General features: G+C 47.9%; 1 protein-coding gene across 2 annotated transcripts in view; it reads right to left on the reverse strand.

Annotated features, from left to right (window-relative positions):
* NOD1 (nucleotide binding oligomerization domain containing 1) overlaps positions 1–18,436 on the reverse strand; it is a 39,260-nt gene extending 20,824 nt beyond the window's left edge. Inside the window, exons 1-5 of one of the 2 annotated variants that reach the window (XM_019726190.2) lie at positions 18,018–18,436; positions 13,869–13,983; positions 3,345–3,434; positions 1,551–1,857; positions 301–475 (exon numbers count right to left, since the gene is read on the reverse strand). In XM_019726190.2, the coding sequence (XP_019581749.2) occupies positions 301–475; positions 1,551–1,751 (376 nt within the window). In that variant the 5' untranslated portion in view covers positions 1,752–1,857; positions 3,345–3,434; positions 13,869–13,983; positions 18,018–18,436. The remainder of the gene's footprint in view (positions 1–300; positions 476–1,550; positions 1,858–3,344; positions 3,435–13,868; positions 13,984–18,017) is intronic. The other variant, XM_074340944.1, reaches the window with a different exon arrangement.
* Positions 18,437–20,815: the final 2,379 nt, after the last annotated feature.

The raw sequence follows: 20,815 nt of genomic DNA on the forward strand, positions 1-20,815 counted from the left end.
GTCTCCGTATGTCAGAATGGGAAGCAAGAGGTCAGTCAGAACAGAGGCTATTCCCACACTTCCATGGGCCCTCCATCAACCAGACCAGCGGTCCTGTGGTCACTCCAATCACAGTCCCCTGTGCTGCACAGTCCCCTGGGCAAGAGACCAGCTCCCCTTTTCTAAAAGGAACACAGCCCCCAGGCCTGCAGCCGCGGTGGACCAGCTTTCATGCCCTGTTGTGCCTACACACTGCAGCATTTGCACAACCCAGGGTCTTGTCTGCTTGGTGTCTGCAGACCCCCTGGGGCTGACGCATACCTGGGTCAGTGTTGACGACAGCTTTGCTCTGAATGAGCTTGGAAGGGGAAAAGCCGATCTGCAACAGCCACGGCCCGAGGTCCACGTAAGCGTCTGCGAGCTGCTGGAGCACGTAGAGGAAGAACTCGGACACCTCCTCGCCCTTGCTCTGGACCAGGTCCAGAATTTTGCGGACCTGGTGGCAGCACAAGCATGAGGGTGTGAGCTGGCTCTAGAGGTGCCCTCTCACCGGAAAGGCCCGCACGGCAGGGCTCTTACTGCAGCCTCGAGCCTTACTGTCCACCCAGCTGGTCTGAGACGCTGTGTTGAAGGCCTAGAATCTGTGGAATGGGCCACCTTAGCTAGAAATAAAACCACACAGCTCTAAGAACCAGGAGCCTCAAAATGGAAAGGTCAGACTCACAAGACTAGCCGTGCCCACCCCTGGAATTTTCTGTCTCCTTTTCTCTCTTGACCTAACACTGCAGCTCTCCGGGAATGAACGCCGAAGGGAGAAAGTCACCCCTGGGCTACAGGGCTAGGGGATAACACGTCCCCATGTAAGTTTTTCCTTTAAAAGAAAAAAAAGGGCTTATTGTATTATTAAAAATGCCAGGTAAAAATTAAAGGAGTGTGCTCCTGCGTTTTCCCTAGAAAGCCTTCTGGTCTCTTCCGAGCCCAGCAGGATCGTATTACAAACAGGTTCTGTCAGTCCTCTAAGCAAAAAGGAGTTTGGTGTCGCGCCAGTTTTAATTTTTCAGAAGAGGACACAAAGCTAGAGGAAAACGAAGGGCTGTTAAGCCTTCCCAGAGCGGAGTGGGGAAATTCCTGTGTGGACCCGGCTTCCCCTGCAGTAATTCCTGACCCAGAGGCGCGGGCCGGGCTCAGGTCTCACCAGCCGTGAGCAGCTCTGCGGAGTTCAGAGGCCCTGAAGAAACATCACCGCTAGTATTTTAGGCTCATTTTCTTTCTCTTTCCTACTAATTTAAAGTGAATTTTAAAATGCGTCGTTTCGGACCAATGCACATAACCAAGGTTGCTGAGAGATTAAAAAAAAAAAAAGTCTGCTCTTGACACGCACATGGAAGTCCAACAGGGTAATTGTGTAATAAGCCCGTAACTCAACAACTTTGTGTTCTAGAAATGACCCCAGTGGGACATTCTGCCCAATGTACTAAACTCCCACAGCGCTTTGCTCAGGTCAATCAGGAGAAGCCCCTTCTGGCTACCAAGGCTTGCGTCCTGCCAGGGCCAAGCCCTGTGGCCAGCACCTTGTCAGGCTGCGTGGGGCAGGCACCCACGATCTCCGCGTCTTCGGCTGAGAAGTAGTCATTCTCCCGCAGGTTGTCCACCAGACACTGAGTGTTACGGATGTGAGAGACCAGGAGTTCGCGGTTGATTGTCAACAATTTAATGTAGGAGTGAGACTCTGGTAGGATGCTTTCCATCTCACTGTGGCCCTGCTTTTCCATGCTCAAAGGGGCAAGCCGTTGCTTTTCCCAGATGCATCGTAGGCTGCGTGTGTCTTCCTGGCAGCAGGGAAATCAGGACCCAGGGCCCCTGCCGCTAGCGCAGCCCCTGCGGAGACAAATGAAATCAGCAACAAAGCAAGGGCCCTGGGAAAGGTCCCTCCCTCTCCCTTTGGTCCTGGAATTCGTTTACTCAGAGCACGAGGGAGTCATGCTTATTAAGCCATTGATCTGAGATGCATTCAAGAGAAAAAATCATAACTCAATTGCTTCAGCTTGTGGGTTCTATTGCTAAGGTAGAGACTAGAGGTAGATAACCCTTTGTTTTGTTTAGCAAAACTTTTTAATTATTATTTTTTTTTAAGTGTGCCTCAGTCCTAGACGAGGATAGAGATGGAAAGGTATATTATTTTCCATAAAAAGGTGAACTAGGTTTGGAGGTTTCTGCATGCTCTAAGAGGGGACAGAATTGAGAGCAGCAGAACTGTGGGGGTTGGTGAGACAGGAGCTGAACACAAAATGGCCCGAGGAGAGAGGCAGCCAGCATGACGTCTCCTGCGGTAGCCAGAGCCCAGGGACCTTGGAACAGTGACATCTCAGTCCTTATGGCCCGCTCTGTGTTGTGCCGTAGCCCTGTCCACAACCCCACTCCAGCTGTCCTTATACCTGTAGCAAAGCCTGCTATCTACAAGCACCTTGGGGAATGAAGGAGTGATGCCACATATGGAGTGAAGTGGGGCAGAGGGAGGGCAAGAGGGACAACTGGCACAGACTTCCAAGTGGTGGCTGACCAGGAGAGGCCATCTCCCTGGAAATCCTTGGAAACCCCGCATACGTGTTGAACGTCCTGTCTGTGTAGGAACAGCGATCCAAGCTACTTGTGTATTAAAAAAATACTTGGGTTCATCTAAGCTACCCCCAAATTGCACTGATTCCTTTCTTATAAGATCCCTCGGTCACTCCTGCAGTCATACTTGTGTATACAAAATGGATCATAAGCTTGGAAGTAGAAAAGCGTGGAACTGGCCCCGTGGTCCTTCCTAGGTAGGAAAACCCACACATTCTAGAGGGCTGGTGTTTAAATGTTTTTGTTGAGCTAAAACAAAGACATGCATAGACCTCTAAACACTGTCAATATCATTAATGTATGTGTCAAAAGCTCACGTCTGTTAACACACACGTCCGGTGGTTCTCAAATTTTTTTCCACTGAGTCACACATGAGTCCTGGTTTTTGACACACTTCCATGTTTCCCTTTTTGCCTATCGGGTTGCTGAGCCTGGCAAGCCTTATAGAGAGTCTCAGCAAGACCCCACACAATCACTTTCCTTTTATAACCTGGGTGATTGAGAGGGAAACAGTACAATTTGAAGCAACAGAAGGGCAAAAGAGGCTTACCAAAAAAAAGTGTGAAGGGATGAAAATCCTTGGTTAGTTACTATTCCATTAAAAATATACTTATCTATTAGATACTAATTCAGCTTTTTCTGTGGTGGTCAATTCTATGGCCCATTGTAGGATCCAGAGCTTTAGAAAATTTGTTCCTTTAAGGGGTACCAGTTGATAATGTTAAATTTAAATTAGTGTTTAACAATACCTTTTTAAGTTTCTGGCATCGTTCTCTGAAGTCAGTCAGAACATTTTAAAATAACGTTCTCTCCTTAAATCTTCAATTTCCAATTTCTTCCTGGAATCCGCAAAATCAAAGAAAAGATGGTAATGAATGGTTGAACACATGAATGATGTTGGAGAAACCGGAGGGGTGGTGGGGCTGGCGTGGCAGAAAGCCACACCTTCTGGGAGATGGTTGCTTCCAGGCAGTTGGTCTGAGTCCAAAAGGGTCGGGGGTGAGCTGCACAAGCTGGTCTCTGACAATGCTTTGCTTACCTGGTTTTTATTCGACAAAGAAGAGTAAGAGCCACCCACCACTCTGCTCTTTTAAAGCCCATACCTGAGAAAGTCCACGTGCCTCACAGAGGATCAAAGATGATGCTAAATGGTAGCAACTTCCTTGGCCTGACCTGCCTCCCTGAGCTGCCAGGGCAGACCTGGACGTGCCCACCATTTGCCAGTCACACGACAACATGCTATTATCGATGGGACTGAGGCAGGCGAGGCCGGGGGTGCTGGAAAGACTCCAGAATGCTGCAGTCTCATGCATCCTTCCAGAGATCCAATGTCAAGGCCTGTGCCAGGGCCCCAGCAGGGCACAGAATGATCAGAGCTAACACTGAGAAAGCCCTTTCCTAGGCGCCAGCATCAGTCTAATGCTTTCCACTTGCTGTGAGAGGCAGGATGACACAAGGCTGAGACGTGGTGTCTGGAGCCAGCTGGGCTGAGGTTAAATCCTGACCGCACCACTCATTAGCAAGTTAGCGGTCCTCTTGGTGCCTCAGGTTCCTCAAAATGAGAGTTCCCTACCTCCAAGTGTCGCTGTAAGGACTCAGTTAATGTTCGTCAAGTACCCAGACCGGGGCTGGCATGCAGCATATACTCAGTAATTATCACTTCATTTACTCTTCAAACATTCAGCCCTAGACAGCCATAGGTGGCAGAGGTCACTGATACCCCGATTTACAAACGAGGCTACTGAGCCGCATGGAGGTTAAGTAGCTCCCCACCCTCACGGAGTTTACGATCGGACAGGGCAGGTGGACATAGGACCAGATTACAGTGTGGTGAGCACAGGGAATGAGACAGGCACGGAGAGGGTCCGAGCAGTCCATAGGTCTGCAGGAGGCTTTTTGGGCCCCACTGGAGCCCTCCGTCGTGGAAGATGACAGGGAGAAGGAGCGAGAGCCCCTGTCTCTTAGGGAATGTGAACTGAAGACATCCAGAGGGACAGTGAGTCCCAATCACCACAGCACACGAGTGGTGGGAGTCAAGGCTGCCCACTGCCGAGGGACACAGCCTCCACGGCCGCCCAGGCATGCCAACCCGCGTCCCGTGGCTCCTTATAATAAACGCCCACGAACAGAGGGGACGGCAGTGTGCTTGATCCCCGAAAGACACGAGCAAACACATCCATTCAGCAGCAGCTCCGTTCTGTGCCACATCACCCAGCAGAGCCCAAGCGCAGGGATCACTGCACCTAGTGTGAATCGAGCAGCTTGGCCCCCAGCCCACTGCTGGCGGGGTGGGGGCCCGGCCGAGAACAGATGCCTTGAGAAAATCATTTCTCCTTATCCACCCTGGCCCCATAATGTCACTCAAATCTGAGACACCCCATTGTTGGGAGTCATCATTCACTCCTCTGTAGAGATACCCAAATAAATGACACAGCTTTCCGCAAATTGCTGCTCTCATGCCAGCAGATAAGATTCCTAAACGATCTGAGTCCTGTTCCTTACATTCTTTAACAAGATAGCAGATGCCGAGTTAGAGTTACAACCCAGAGCTTTTTAAACAGTGAGCTCTGTGTCATCAGGCCATTCTACGAGTATTTCTGCCACCGACACTTTCTGCATATAGACAGGAGACAAACAGAAACATAAGCAAAGCCAAGGCCAGCGCTACTGCCGGTGGAATCTGGCCCGGGGCTATCAGCCTCTGCTCCCAGCCCAATTTCCACCCTTCCCCAAGTTCTGCTCATTTCTCGTACTGTGAGTTTCCAAATGGGCTCCTGCTCTCCGGAAGCAGCAAGGCCTCAGGAAAAGGTCAATGGTTTTACATATACAGAAAGGAAAGGCCTACAGGATATGACTTGGCTGACCACAGGACAGCTTTCATAGGCTTTCCTACCCCTTCCTTGACAAACATCACAGTGACAGAAGTACGCTGCTCGTTAGGCAGTCGGGATTCCCTCCTAAGCACCAGGTAGGACCACACTTCCCCACTCCATTGCAGTTACTTGCTTTGACTCATAAAATGTGAGTAGAAGTGGAATGAGTTACTCAGGCCAGGAAGCTTCGGGCATCAGTGCATAAGTTAGCAGCGTCAACGCTCTTTTTCCTCCGGCACTCTGACCAGTGACACTCAAGGTGGTGGCTGCTCCACCCGCCAGGGCCCACAAATAATGACAACGAGGAGAGCCTCCTGCTAACTTGTGCTGGACACAGAGTGAGCAAGAAGCCTAACTGTTCTCCGAGCTAGTGAGATTGTGGAAGTCTCTGCCACTGCAGCATAACTTAGCCCAGCCTGACAGATGCCATAATTTTGGACAAGAAAAGCATTGAGCACATTAGGAAACCGAGGCCCAGTTTCCAATGAGTTGTCAAAGGCCACACAGTTGGTTGGAGGCAGAGCGGGAACCATTACGAGTCTGGCCTGGGATGCTTACCACAGCCCTCTCCCTTCCTTCAAACGACAGGAGTTTCTATGGGACACAACCCATGACACGAAAGGACCACTCGTGGTAAAGATAAGTCACTACAATTTTTTTTCAGATATCATAAAACGGACTTTATAGAATTAAGAGTTAAGTTAAAATCAAGCCTCATTCCCTGCTTTCCCAGACTTACAATAATCTAAATAAGAAAATACTAATATATTGGAGGGAAAAAAAGGCCGAAATAGATAGTAAGTCATGCAGTCTTTTTTTTCAATTACAGTTGACATTGAATATTATTTTATATTAATTTCAGGTGTACTGCATAGTAATTACATGTATATAATTCACACATACGCTTGATTTGTACTGAGGTGGTCGTGTCTGCTTGTTGTGGTCCCAGATCCTGCCTCTCATTCCACCCAGCTACGTTCCCCACCCCAAACCAGTCCTCTCAGCCCAGCCTACCACCGTCACTTCCATCAAAATCTTCGGGAAGGAACCATGAGTAGGGATAAACAGGAATGTGATGGAGCTATATGTACTGACGCAGAAAGATCTTCAAGACATATTATCACTTGAAAAATGCAAAAATGCAGACAGAAATATAGAGTATAATAACTTATATAACTTTCCCACATTGCCTGACCTACAAACACACAAACGACTATATATTTTCTACAAGCATACATCGATGAACATAAATGCAAAGAAAATATCTGGAAGAAACTAAATAAACCCGAGCTGCCATTCTCTATTGGGTCTACATAGAACCCCATCTCTCATGGTTGGTTTTCGTCTTTTGTGGGGGTTTTTTGGTTGTTGATGTTGTTGTTTGTTTATTTGTTTGTTTCTTTGTTTTTAGTCTATTCATGTGTCTTGTTTGGTTTTCAATGTCTTGCCTGGAAACCAAGCCCAGTCCTGTATGCCTCTCCCGTTACCAAAACAACTACCAACAGCCCCCTCTGGAGAAAATTTAGGGGATGGATTAGGTTACAATTATTACTTGAAGCTTTTAAGCTCCATTAATACTCGTTGCTTTAAGCATCTGAAAGAACTTAATTCCTCAGAATTTCAAAACAGATACAAAAATCCGTCTGCCTCTCTCAGTATCGTTCGTTCTCCATCTCTCCCTTCATCTTGCTATCTCCTTTTCTCTTTCTCTCTTTTGAAAGTACCACATAGTTTGAACTCCAAATACAGATACTACCACCCTGACTATAAAGAAAGGAATGCAGACACAGCCGATGGAAGCACTGGGGGTGGAAATGATGGAATGCAAACTGCATCCACAGCTTCCAGGGCTTTCTGGGAAGTCACATGTCTCGCTCCACAACCCCCAGAGCCAAGCTGCTTTTTCTGGTCAAGATACCTCTGTTGAGTGCATGCAAAGCCAGTCACTCCACATAATCTGCTGAAACCACGGACTTCTGGAGTAGAACAGAATGTTGTCAACACCACCATTTTAGAAACGAGGAAACTGAGGCCCTCGGAAGGGCAGAGACTTTTCTGGATCAACGAGAACGAGAACCCAGGTCTCTTGGCATGGAGGCAAATGCTTCCTTTGCGTACTTCTTCTTAGAGTAGCTCCTTCAGCAGCTGAGCGTGTCACCCATCTCAGCCCCAGCAGGAAGCGATGCCTGTCAAAATGAGGAAAGGGCAGGGACTCCCCCCAACCTCTCTCTCCCCAGTGGAAACAAACTCCCATGGTACTTTATCACCATCTCTAAGAGGATGTCCTACTTTCCTTCCTACATTCTTCCTTCAGGGCGATTGATGGTGGCATTGAAGGGCAAAGACTCTAAAACCAGGCTCCCTGGTCCCTTCACAGGCTGTGTGGTGGAGACACCACCACCCTTGGGCGTTTCAGTGTTCTTCCCTGTGAACTGCTGATAATAGCAGCACCTACCTCCTAGGATCGCTGTGAGGATTCATTGAGTTAACACACACATGGCGTTCAGAACAGCACCAGTCACACTGTAAGCGTTTGTCAGGATCCCGGAGCATGTGGTCTCGGCCAGGACTTGTCTGGTTCACCTTTGGGGCCCAGCATTTAACTGTGAGGAACAACGTCCACCTGGCTCGTCACTGGGTGTCCAGCACAGGGAGGATGCTAGATGTGAGACTGACAAGTGAAGGAATCGGACCCAGTGTGCTGCGCACAGTAGGGGCTTCATTGAACAGAGATGGGCATTTCCGGCGCTCCCAGACTCACTTCGGGAATGGCACTTCTGAGTTTCCTAGTGGATACGTTCTGATTTGCGGGCGCCAGTATTTTTTACTGCACCAAGGCATTTATATTAGCTGCTGCCTTCACAAGTTTAACCAGGGCCCAGCTCTCAATGTCCATACATTCTCTTGGTACAGAATCCCCTACTGCTTGTGGCAATGCCCCCCACAGTGCCTGATGGGGCTAATATGCAATTGTGGACTCTCATTTTCCCTGTGTTACCAGGCTTTGAAATAACCAAGTTCCAAAAACACCCTGCTTGGTATTCATCGCTGAGAGGTCTGTGAATACAAATATCTTAACAAAGAAAGCCAACAGAGGACAACAGAGCCATGAATCAGAAACCCGGATCTGGAACTCTGTAAGTGGGTTAAGTGCTTATGCAGGAGAAAGTGACACAGAACAGCAGGGTCCGGAAGCCATAGGACATCTGAAGAAGGCATTGAGGACCAACACAGAAAGGGCCTGGGGCCTCTCAAATGAAAGGCACCGCCCAGGAACAAAATATATGAGCCATCTCAGAGGCTTGCGTTGGAACTTGGCCTTGAGTAAGTAAACACTCTGCTGATTGCTGGCCAAAACACTTAGCCTGAGACTTACATTCACCCCACTTAAATGTGTAGCCACAGCCAGCAACTGTCTGGGACACAAAAGGACCCTGGAGCTTGGCCAAAGGGTCCCTGCGATGTGTCAGGGACCTGAGGGGCACGGAGAGGTTGAGAAGATGGTGCGTTCTCCTGACAGACAGCACACGTGAGCGTGGACGGGCCCAGAGCCCTCACCAGTGTGGTGCTGTTTTAGGAGCAGGCCCGCCCAGCCAGCCAGCCAAGATATACCTGACCTGCTGTTGCCTCCCTGTGACCTCATGACAACTTCACAGGAATGAGGAAGATGAACAACGTAGTACAGACAACCCAAAGTCAGCCAGCATGCACAGTGAGGGCTCAGCCCCTCATGCCGTTGGAGGCTGTTCTGTGACCTGAACGCTCCAAATAAATAATTTTTTTCCCCAAACCCAGTGCCTTTTAAGTGTATGCAGATTCCCCAGTGGATGAACAGGGCATAGAAAACAGCTCTTCAAGGCTTTGGACCTAACGCCGGAGGGGAAACAGACTAGCATGAAAAACTGTCTGACATCCCTTCCCTTGGCCAGGGGACCCCCAGAATTTTGTACCTGCACATCCTGAAACCCACACCCCCAACCTGCCTCTGTTCTGTGGGACCTTTTGTTCCTATTTCCAAGGAGCCAGAAAGCATGAGGCTCTTTCCACATCTGTCCATGGAGCCTCCAGCTGAAGGATGCTGGCGCCAGGAAGGCCACATACATCCGCACACCTCGGCCCCGGACGCCACAGAGCAGGTGGTTGGACCAGGCAGACCGGGCTCCGAATCCTGGCTCTGCCATCTTTTGGTTTCTTCTGCGCTCTGTTCCTTCATCAGAAAATGGAAAACCATAATTTCTCTCTTCGAATTGTTTCATACATCTCTCCTTCATCTTGCTATCTCCTTTTCTCTTTCTCTCTTTTGAAAGTACCACATAGTTTGAACTCCAAATACAGATACTACCACCCTGACTATAAAGAAAGGAATGCAGACACAGCCGATGGAAGCACTGGGGGTGGAAATGATGGAATGCAAACTGCATCCACAGCTTCCAGGGCTTTCTGGGCAGTCACGTGTCTCGCTCCACAACCCCCAGAGCCAAGCTGCTTTTTCTGGTCAAGATACCTCTGTTGAGTGCATGCAAAGCCAGTCACTCCACATAATCTGCTGAAACCACGGACTTCTGGAGTAGAACAGAATGTTGTCAACACCACCATTTTAGAAACGAGGAAACTGAGGCCCTCGGAAGGGCAGAGACTTTTCTGGATCAACGAGAACGAGAACCCAGGTCTCTTGGCGTGGAGGCAAATGCTTCCTTTGCGTACTTCTTCTTAGAGTAGCTCCTTCAGGAGCTGAGCGTGTCACCCATCTCAGCCCCAGCAGGAAGCGATGCCTGTCAAAATGAGGAAAGGGCAGGGACTCCCCCCAAACTCTCTCTCCCCAGTGGAAACAAACTCCCATGGTACTTTATCCCCATCTCTGAGAGGATGTGCTACTTTCCTTCCTACATTCTCCCTTCAGGGCGATTGATGGTGGCAGTGAAGGGCAAAGACTCTAAAACCAGGCTCCCTCGTCCCTTCACAGGCTGTGTGGTGGAGACACCACCACCCTTGGGCGTTTCAGTGTTCTTCCCTGTGAACTGCTGATAATAGCAGCACCTACCTCCTAGGATCGCTGTGAGGATTCATTGAGTTAACACAAACATGGCGTTCAGAACAGCACCAGTTACACTGTAAGCGTTTGTCAGGATCCCAGAGCATGTGGTCTCAGCCAGGACTTATCTGGTTCACCTTTGGGGCCCAGCATTTAACTGTGAGGAACAGCGTCCACCTGGCTCGTCACTGGGTGTCCAGCACAGGGAGGATGCTAGATGTGAGACTGACAAGTGAAGGAATCGGACCCAGTGTGCTGCGCACAGTAGGGGCTTCATTGAACAGAGATGGGCATTTCCGGCGCTCCCAGACTCACTTCGGGAATGGCACTTCTGAGTTTCCTAGTGGATACGTTCTGATTTGCGGGCGCCAGTATTTTTTACTGCACCAAGGCATTTATATTAGCTGCTGCCTTCACAAGTTTAACCAGGGCCCAGCTCTCAATGTCCATACATTCTCTTGGTACAGAACCCCCTACTGCTTGTGGCAATGCCCCCCACAGTGCCTGATGGGGCTAATATGCAATTGTGGACTCTCATTTTCCCTGTGTTACCAGGCTTTGAAATAACCAAGTTCCAAAAACACCCTGCTTGGTATTCATCGCTGAGAGGTCTGTGAATACAAATATCTTAACAAAGAAAGCCAACAGAGGACAACAGAGCCGTGAATCAGAAACCCGGATCTGGAACTCTGTACGTGGGTTAAGTGCTTATGCAGGAGAAAGTGACACAGAGCAGCAGGGTCCGGAAGCCATAGGACATCTGAAGAAGGCATTGGGGACCGACACAGAAAGGGCCTGGGGCCTCTCAAATGAAAGGCACCGCCCAGGAACAAAATATATAAGCCATCTCAGAGGCTTGCGTTGGAACTTGGCCTTGAGTAAGTAAACACTCTGCTGATTGCTGGCCAAAACACTTAGCCTGAGACTTACATTCACCCCACTTAAATGTGTAGCCACAGCCAGCAACTGTCTGGGACACAAAAGGACCCTGGAGCTTGGCCAAAGGGTCCCTGCGATGTGTCAGGGACCTGAGGGGCACGGAGAGGTTGAGAAGATGGTGCGTTCTCCTGACAGACAGCACACGTGAGCGTGGACGGGCCCAGAGCCCTCACCAGTGTGGTGCTGTTTTAGGAGCAGGCCCGCCCAGCCAGCCAGCCAAGATATACCTGACCTGCTGTTGCCTCCCTGTGACCTCATGACAACTTCACAGGAATGAGGAAGATGAACAACGTAGTACAGACAACCCAAAGTCAGCCAGCATGCACAGTGAGGGCTCAGCCCCTCATGCCGTTGGAGGCTGTTCTGTGACCTGAACGCTCCAAATAAATAATTTTTTTCCCCTACCCAGTGCCTTTTAAGTGTATGCAGATTCCCCAGTGGATGAACAGGGCAGAGAAAACAGCTCTTCAAGGCTTTGGACCTAACGCCGGAGGGGAAACAGACTAGCATGAAAAACTGTCTGACATCCCTTCCCTTGGCCAGGGGACCCCCAGAATTTTGTACCTGCACATCCTGAAACCCACACCCCCAACCTGCCTCTGTTCTGTGGGACCTTTTGTTCCTATTTCCAAGGAGCCAGAAAGCATGAGGCTCTTTCCACATCTGTCCATGGAGCCTCCAGCTGAAGGATGCTGGCGCCAGGAAGGCCACATACATCCGCACACCTCGGCCCCGGACGCCACAGAGCAGGTGGTTGGACCAGGCAGACTGGGCTCCGAATCCTGGCTCTGCCATCTTTTGGTTTCTTCTGCGCTCTGTTCCTTCATCAGAAAATGGAAAACCATAATTTCTCTCTTCGAATTGTTTCATACATTAGGGCAAGGTTTATCAGGTTGACAGAGAGGGGCCGTTAAGTATCTTTTTCTTGTAGATTACTAACATAGAGAACAGGCAGAGGAAGGAGGGAGCCTCAAGGCCTCCCACTCCCTTTACCATAACATTCCCAATGCTTCTCAGCCCAGGAGGCTCTGCGTGGCCTGATTTGGTTCATTGTTTGGCTCTCTCTATACTCTACTCCATGCATGTCCTTTCCCACCATTGAGCCTTCAAACCAGGGGTGTCCAAATTTTTTTCAACATTTTTCACCAAGGGCCATATGCGGTAAAATACACAAATAGCCGGGCCACTCACTCGAGGTGAAGTACAGATTGCCTCACCTGGTTTATTTAAGTAAACTAAATATATTTTTGGAATTTGCTGCAGGCCAATTAACAAGGGATTGCGGACCGCAGTTGGCCCGCGGGCCGCAGTTTTGACACCCCTGCTTCAAACTTACCGTTCCCTGAATTCCCAAGAAGCAGTTGAAAAGGCTCATTCTTGGAGAGGCATAGCCCACACTCCCCTAATCCTCGTGGTACAGCTCTGCTATTCTGTCTCACGCACAGTGTTGTTTTCACTGACAGCATTTACCCAATTATGACTATGTGTTTGTTGTTGTGTTTCCCACCCTTTCCTCCCTGCAGCCTGCAAGCTCCATTTTGCCAGGGCTGGGTCTGTTTCATTCATTGCTATATCCCAACACTGAGTAGATTCCTGGCACCGGCACCATCTTCTGATAATATCTGTTGAATCAGTGAGTTGAAGACCTGAAGCCCCAAAGAGCCAGGAGGCACCACCAGGAGCTACAAATAGCTTTCTAACAACCTTCACTCATCCCCACGCTGCCGGGCCAGCAAAGCACTGCACACCCACAGGAAAGCCAGATAAACCATCACACAGTCAGAAATGCTAAAGCAAACACAATGCACTCATTGGAGAATTTGCTTTTCTAGCCCGAGTTCCACTAGCTCAGGCCTCTTGGAAGACGGTCACAGCCACAGAGGCAAATGTTACTGAGGTGTAAAGAAGAAGAGAGATGAGCAAGGAATTTTTTTAAAGTAGTGAATGCCCTTGGAACAGGCCACTGCACTTTGGATGGGATGTTGTTTAAGTCCTGTCATGGGCACCCGAGCGCCACCCCGGGAACTGCCAGGCCTGGTTTGTGTCTTCCCAAATACCCAGCACTCCTGTCTAAAGGAATGTTTTATTATACCCAGGCTAAAAAGCTCAGAGCACTCAGAGGACACTTATCTCCAAAGAAGCATCATAACCCACTCTAATAACGTTAGTCAATACCAGTATCGGGTTTTGCCCCCACCCAGTGGGTATTAGGTCATCCAGTGTAAGCAACAGTTGAGGTTTAAAGGTTGCAAATTGAGTGGGGGGTAGGGGGAGACCTGTTTCATAAGCCGGCAGTTCTTTGGAAGCTGGGGCCCTATATCCAGAAATACAGCTTTACAAAGAGCATAAGCACCCATAATCTGCTCGTCAATTACAGTAAGTAATCGTGGGGAGGTGGGGGAGGTGAGAATAGAAGGTGGGGTACTCACTGAGCACTGTTCAGTGGTTAGGAACTGGCACTCTGCTTCACATCATGGGTGTAGCACTTACTGTCTGTTGACTTTGAGATAGTTGTTTAATCTCATTGAGCCTCAGTTGTCACATCTGTAAAATAGGAAGAATGCTAATTACTGCATAGGATTGTGGGTAGATTAAATGAGCGGGGGGGGGGGCAAACCTAAAGCCCTTAGAGCAGTGTTGCACATAGTACGTCATGTAAGGGTTTGCTTTTATTATTGAGGATCTACCAGATCAGACACATCGTCATTTAACTTCATTTAATCAAGCCGCAAACCAATCCTTCCAGATACGTAGAGTTATCCCCATTTTACAGATATAAAATGGAGGCTCATGAGAGTTAAGTATGTTATGCAAAGCCAAACAGCTAGGAGATGGCAAGACTAGCACTTGAACCCAAGTCATCATCATAAGCATCATCATTATTATTATTATTACCATTTGCTAGAAGCCAGGTGGTGTGCTAAGCACTTTACATTAATTATCTCATCAAATATTCAAAACCACTCTATAAGGAAAGAATTATTATAACTATTTTACAAAGGAGGACACAGTAGGAAAGGTTAAATATGTTGGCGGAGGTCACAAAGTAAGTCAAGGAATAAAGCAGCAATTTGATCCTAATTCTGACACCAAGACCCATAGTTTTTTCCCATTAAAGTCTTGCCTATCTGGTATTTGCTATAGATCTTGTATCCACTTGAAATTATCAATGTGTCTGAATTCATAGTAAATGTAAAACACTGGCCTTGTTAAGTGGAGTCCAGGAATGGCCCTTTCCATGTAAGGACCCATCCATTGTCATGAATTGTAAGGAGTTAGGGTACCCCCAAATAAAAGCCTAGTTTTCCATCCAGTTCATTCTAGAAGGTTTGGTTTGGGGGTCAGAGGCAGCAACTGGAAAATGTGTTAAAACAAATCACAAGACGTTCTTAGTCATTAGACTTTTATCTTTTGAGAATTAGAACAACACAAATATTTTCTCAATTAAAACCTCATGTGCTCACAGGTCTTCTACTGTGTAAGGATTTTCCTTAGCAATACATGACTGCCTTACTCAGTGACACGTGGTTCTGAAAATATCCACCAAGTCCCTACATCTTTTCGGCCCCTAACCTGTGTGATGGGGATGACACATAGAGGGGAAAGGGATATCAACGTCCTTAAACAAAGATATCACAGTGGTGACTTCATGTTTTATTAAAATATGAACCTACCAAAACCTGGCGCTAATTTGGTGCTCACTTTGCAATTACCTGGGCCATCATGTAGCCCTCTTTATTAGCCCTTTAAACTACCGTTTTCTATAATTTAGATGAAAATGACTACTCAGCAAAACAAATTCCAAAGTGGCAGTTTACTAGAGGTACCCAATTGCTTTTAATGAAATGTAACTCAAAATTGCCTTGCTGGCTTTAAAGAAGCACGCCCCTTGTTAGGGCATGGCTGCCCTATCAGAGGGCCATGCTAACCCTCAGAGCGACAGGCTGACTCAATGGCTCCAGATGCTGGAAGGATGTTAAAGTGGGGTGGTGAGCTTGCCTTGGCCAATTTGGCATCATAACCTCTGTCCACAATTTGGTCTGCAGCCGTCCTAGATAAAGCACAAGAATAAGAATTCGAGCCAGGAAAGTCTTGCTTTGACAAACTTCCTAGCACTGGGTAAAAAACACCAATTAACTGAAATGGCAGTGACTACTCACTTCTTAGCACAAGAGTCAACTTTGGAAAAAAGCACTTGCCCTCAGTGAGCATGAAATGTGCCAAAGAGTTTTCCTCAAAACAAGTTCAGACTTTGTGGATGGATGAAAGGAGGCCCGTGGTGTGAGATGCAACTGACTCTGCCCAGAAGATAAAAGAAAACAGGACTTCCAGAAACTTGCAAAATACCTACAGCTTCTGCATGACAAAAATTCAGCACAAGTAAAAATTTCAGCTTTTCTAATTTCATCTTGCCTAAAATTCCCCCAAAAGAAGAATCCTAAAAGAAACTGGTAATGTACACCTCAAATCCTAGGTTTATGTCTTAGATTTTGAAGAAATGCTGAACTTTCTTCTTTGGATTAAAAAGAGACAAGAATTTGGTATTCTCGTTTAATTAAATATCAGCGATTGCACACACCCTGTAAAAACACTTAAAGCTGATACCTACGTGATGTCACGGTTTATATTGCTAATGTTTAAAAACAGTGCTGCTTTTACTATCAAAGTGACCATCAGTGACACACAGAGTGGCCACCAGCATGAAAGATTCAGCTGGGATGCCGGCATTAACAATTGTAAGATGTGGGTCCCCTCCTCCCCAAATTCCTGACTGTTCTTAGTCATCAAAGAAGAATTCATTGTTCCTAGGCCCAGAGTAGGAACAAAACAGAAACAGTCAGGGTGTGGCTTGCTGATACTGCCAGCAGAAGAGCCACATGCTGAGACCCCGAAGACAGCCCAGCTTTCTTGGAAGCCCATTTTTTTGATGTATGTGGACATGGGGTGGAGGAAATCTCAAGATTAAGGATCACTTTCTTTTATCAAGAAATTCATTCCTATCACATGGAATAGAATCGTATTCCAGAGCCATTAAGGAGCCTTCATGGTGGGGAGAAGCTGGTGGCCTGACATTCCAGATCTCAAAGCACCCAGAGTTCAGAGAGGGAAGGAGCGACACAGCCCTCCCCTGACAGGGCAGGAAGAGAGCAGCAGAATGGTGCTTCAAGGGAGACAATTTTTGGAGAAACTCTCTCCCTCATCGTGGCTGTACTAAATAAACAATTGTCAGACACAAATCACTGCTACTGTGCCTAATAACTTCCAATGACAGAGCACCTGCCATGTGCCACCTGCTCTGTCATTTGACACACATTATCTCATTTAACTAGATTATCCCCAGGAGAGAGTTACAGTTTTTATCCTCATTGTACAGATAAGAAAACAAGGACTCCTGAGAGGTCATATAACTCATCCATGGTCACATGTCCCATGTGACGGAATCTGAATTTGGAGCCAGGTTTAATGAGTTCCAAAGCTTGAACTTATTTCTCCGTTCCACAAAAATAAAACCTACTTTTCGGACCCTTTGGAAGTCCACTCTTCTCTGACCTCTCAGCTGTTGTTTGTTGTAAATCCACCTTTCTTATCTGCTCTGCATATTCCGTACAAGTCTGTCCATAGGGCCTACTTGCTGGGATCACAGCCATAGACCCCAGGGTGAGAATGGGTTCGTTCTGTGCACGCCTAACATCCATGCACAGAGTACGGTTCCATGCACATGGTACCTCTTAGGTTTACTTTTAGAAGGAGGGACAAACAGGACCCTCTCTGGCAAGCACACCTGGCTTCATCCTTAAAGCAGAAAACCCAGAAGTTGACGAGACCCTGGGTTCACTGGTTCCCCCAAAACAATTTCAAATGCTAACAATGGAGGCATGTCCCAGAATGCAGGACCAAGGGGCATGGAATCTGGCATTCCTTTTGTTTTTCACAGTGTGCCAAAAGACCGACTATCTGAGGCTATTTTGAACACGCTCGCTATTCAGGTGACACTGCCAAGCACGGTCTCACTTCCCTTCTTTGAGGGCCAGGAAGCCCAGGGAAGTCCACTGCGGGTCCACAGGACCACGCTGGGCCCTGGGAGCAGCCCGGATCTCCTGCTGGCTGGACTCTGTCAAGGCCCCTGCCTGCCTTGCCACCTTCTCTTGGCAGCCACACTTTGGTGACTGGTTCCCAACCCTGGCTGAACATTGGAATCACCCTGGAAGTGTCAACAATGCAGAGTCTGGGTCCCACCCCCAGGGGTTCTCATGGAACCGGCGTGGAGTGCGGCCTGGGCATCTGGATTTTAAAAGCGCCCCAAGTGATTCTAAGGTACAGTCAGGTGGAGAAACCCTGCCCAGACGACCGTGGGATAAACAAACGATTCCGCTGACGCTTACGTTCACGCCTGCGAACTTTCCCGCATCCCTCAAACCCCGGGTTCCTCCGCCCGGTTCCACTCGGAGCTCCCCGAGAGCCGCGCTGCGTCCCGCCCGCCCGCAGGATCCCGTCTCCCCGCGTCCCTCACTCGCGGCGCCCAGGACCCCAGAAAACTTCTGCCGGGCGCGAATCCCCACCCCGGCGCTGGGACTTACGCGGCCGCCGGTTTGCAGACCTCGCAGCAGCGCGGAGCCAGAGCGACGGCCCGGGGCGCCCAGGTCGAGGCCCCGCAGCGTGCGGCGCCCACAGCGGGGAGAGGAGCCGAGCGGGAGCTGCCGCCTGGCGGGCCCGGAACGGAAACCGGCTGGGACGGCAGCGGCGGCCGCGCCCCTCGGGCCGGCTGCGCAGAGGCCGGGGCCTTGCCCGGGCTGACGGGGCGGGGGCGGCAGGAAGCCCTGCACGCAGAAGGTGGCCTCGGGGAGCTCGTGGGGCGCTCCCTGCCCGCGCACCGGCAGCCAAGCCACCGCGCAAGGGCGGGTGGGCAGACCCGAGAGTTCGCACAGGGGTGACACTTGGAACAAGTCGCGCCAGCCCGGCGCTGCCGCCGCGAGCCCAGGCCCGTCCCCTTAAAAGTGCCAACTCAGCAGATGCAACAGACGCGACACCTGGGCACGACGTGGACACTCTTGTTAAAACGTGACACGTGCTCCCGGGAAAACTGGCTCCAAGTTAGCAAACCTTTTGCAACAGAGCGTTTACTTGGATTTATACTTTTTAAAATCGAAGTTTTTCTTCCTGTCTTTGAATCTGTTCTTGGCAGTGTACATTCCATAGTCTATACATTATGCTGTAATGACTTGTAAAGGAGTTTTTAACATACTAATACATTTCCCCAATAAGATACTTTTTAACTCTTTTAAATGAGGAAGTTCTACATGAGGTATAGCGATGCTGGGGGAAAAAAATGCAGAGACCCATGTACCCTAGTCCAACTTCTCCCAATGGTAACATTGTGCAATATCACAACCAGCACGCTCGCATCCATGGGTCCAGATACAGAACATTTCCTTCACTGAAGGGCTTTCAATCACGTGACCACATACGCTCAGGAGTTCAAGTTCCCCTCAAAGGCTGCCTTCTGAGAAAAGTATCTTCGTAACTCAAAAGTGAAACTTTGCACATATAAAACTGATGAGATACAATGTGCAAATTTTTAAGCACCAACATGAAGACAAGATGCTAAAGACACGAATTTCCCCAGTTTACCCTTCTATAAACCTCTTGTAGAAAAATTAGAAATTTTTGTTTTTTCTAGGATTCTGAGTTTTATCTTCCATGTCTTTTAAACTCTCCTATTTTCCATATCCTCTTTCTCTGGCTGCATTCTGAGTAAGTTCTTTAGTTCTGTCTTTCCATTCATCCGTTATCTTGTAAATCTTTGGATCTGCTGTTTAACCCGTCTAGTCCCCCCACACCGCCATGATGTCCACTTCCTATACCTGGAACCTGTAAATATGGCAAAGGAGAATTAAGGTAACAGGTGGGATTAAGGGTGCTAATCAGCGGACTTTGCGATGGGAAGATGATCAGGGATTATTGGTATGTGGACCCAGGGTAATCACGAGCGTCCTTATAAGAGGAAGAGGGATGCAGAAGAAGGAGAACCAAAGAGGTGACAGCATGAGATGGACTTGGCCTGATGTTGCTGTCTTTGAAGATGGAGAAGGGGGCCATGAGCCAAGGAAAGCAAGTGAATTCTAGAAGCTGAAAAAGCAAGGAAATGGATTCTCTTGTAGAGCCTCCAGAAGGCACCCCATCCTGCTGACGTTTTGATTTCAGTCCAGTGGGACCTATTTAGACTTCTGACTTCCAGAACCGTAAGAATAAATTTATGTTGTCTTAAGCCACTAAATTTGTGGTAACTTGTTACAGCAGCAATAGGAAACCACTAACACCATTCATTTAAGTTCTTAATTTCAACAATAGTGCATTTGCTTTCTAAGAGTCTTTTGGTTCTATATCTAGTTTTCTTGGTCATTTTAAATAATATCTTGGTCATTTTTAATAATCTCCTGTTCTTTGCTGATTCCATCATTTTTAAAAAGAATGACTATGTAGTTATTTCTGTTTGTTTGTTCATTTAACTTTTTATTTTGAGATAATTATAAATGCACACACGGCTGTAAGAAATAATGCAGAGAGACCCATGTACCCTTAATCCAGCTTCTCCCAACGGTAACATTTTGCAATATCACAACCAGCTGGCATCGATACAGTCCAGATACAGAACATTTCCATCATTATAGATATCCCTCATGTGGCCTTTTTAGACCACACCACCCCCTCTTTAACCACTGGCACCCACGAAACTGTTCTCCATTTCTATAATCTGTCATTTCAAGAAAGTGATGTAAATGGAAGCATACAATATGTAACATTTTGGGATTGGTTTTGTTCACTCAGCGTAATTCTCTGGAGATTCATCTAGAGGTCATTGCATGCATCAATAGCTTGTGTGTGTTTTTTCATTTTTATTGGTGATAGTATTCCATGGTTTTACCACATAGATTACCACAGTTTGTTTAATCATTCACCTGTTGAAAGACATCTGAATTATTTCCAGTTTTTGGCTGTTTAGAATAAAGCTGCTGTAGACATTCACATACAGATTTACATGTGAACGTAAGTTTTCATTTTCCTGGGATAAATGCCCAGGAGTGCAACTGCTGGGTCATATAGGATTTGCATTTTTAGTTCTTAAGAAACTCTTGAATTGTTCTCCAGAGTGGTTGTACCATTTTACATTCCCACCAGCAATGTATGAGTGAATCCGTTTCATAGCATCCTCGTCAGCATTTCGTGCTGTCACAATGTTTTATTTTAACTATTCTGATAGGTGTGTGGTGATAGTGATAGATCATTGTGGTTTTAATTTGCTAACGATGTTGAATGTCTTTTCATATGCTTATTTGCCATCTGTATCTCCTCTTGGGTGACTTGTCTCTTGGTCATT

The sequence above is a fragment of the Rhinolophus sinicus genome, linkage group LG09, assembly GCF_036562045.2.
Source record: "Rhinolophus sinicus isolate RSC01 linkage group LG09, ASM3656204v1, whole genome shotgun sequence".
In the NCBI taxonomy this organism is placed as follows: domain Eukaryota; kingdom Metazoa; phylum Chordata; class Mammalia; order Chiroptera; family Rhinolophidae; genus Rhinolophus; species Rhinolophus sinicus.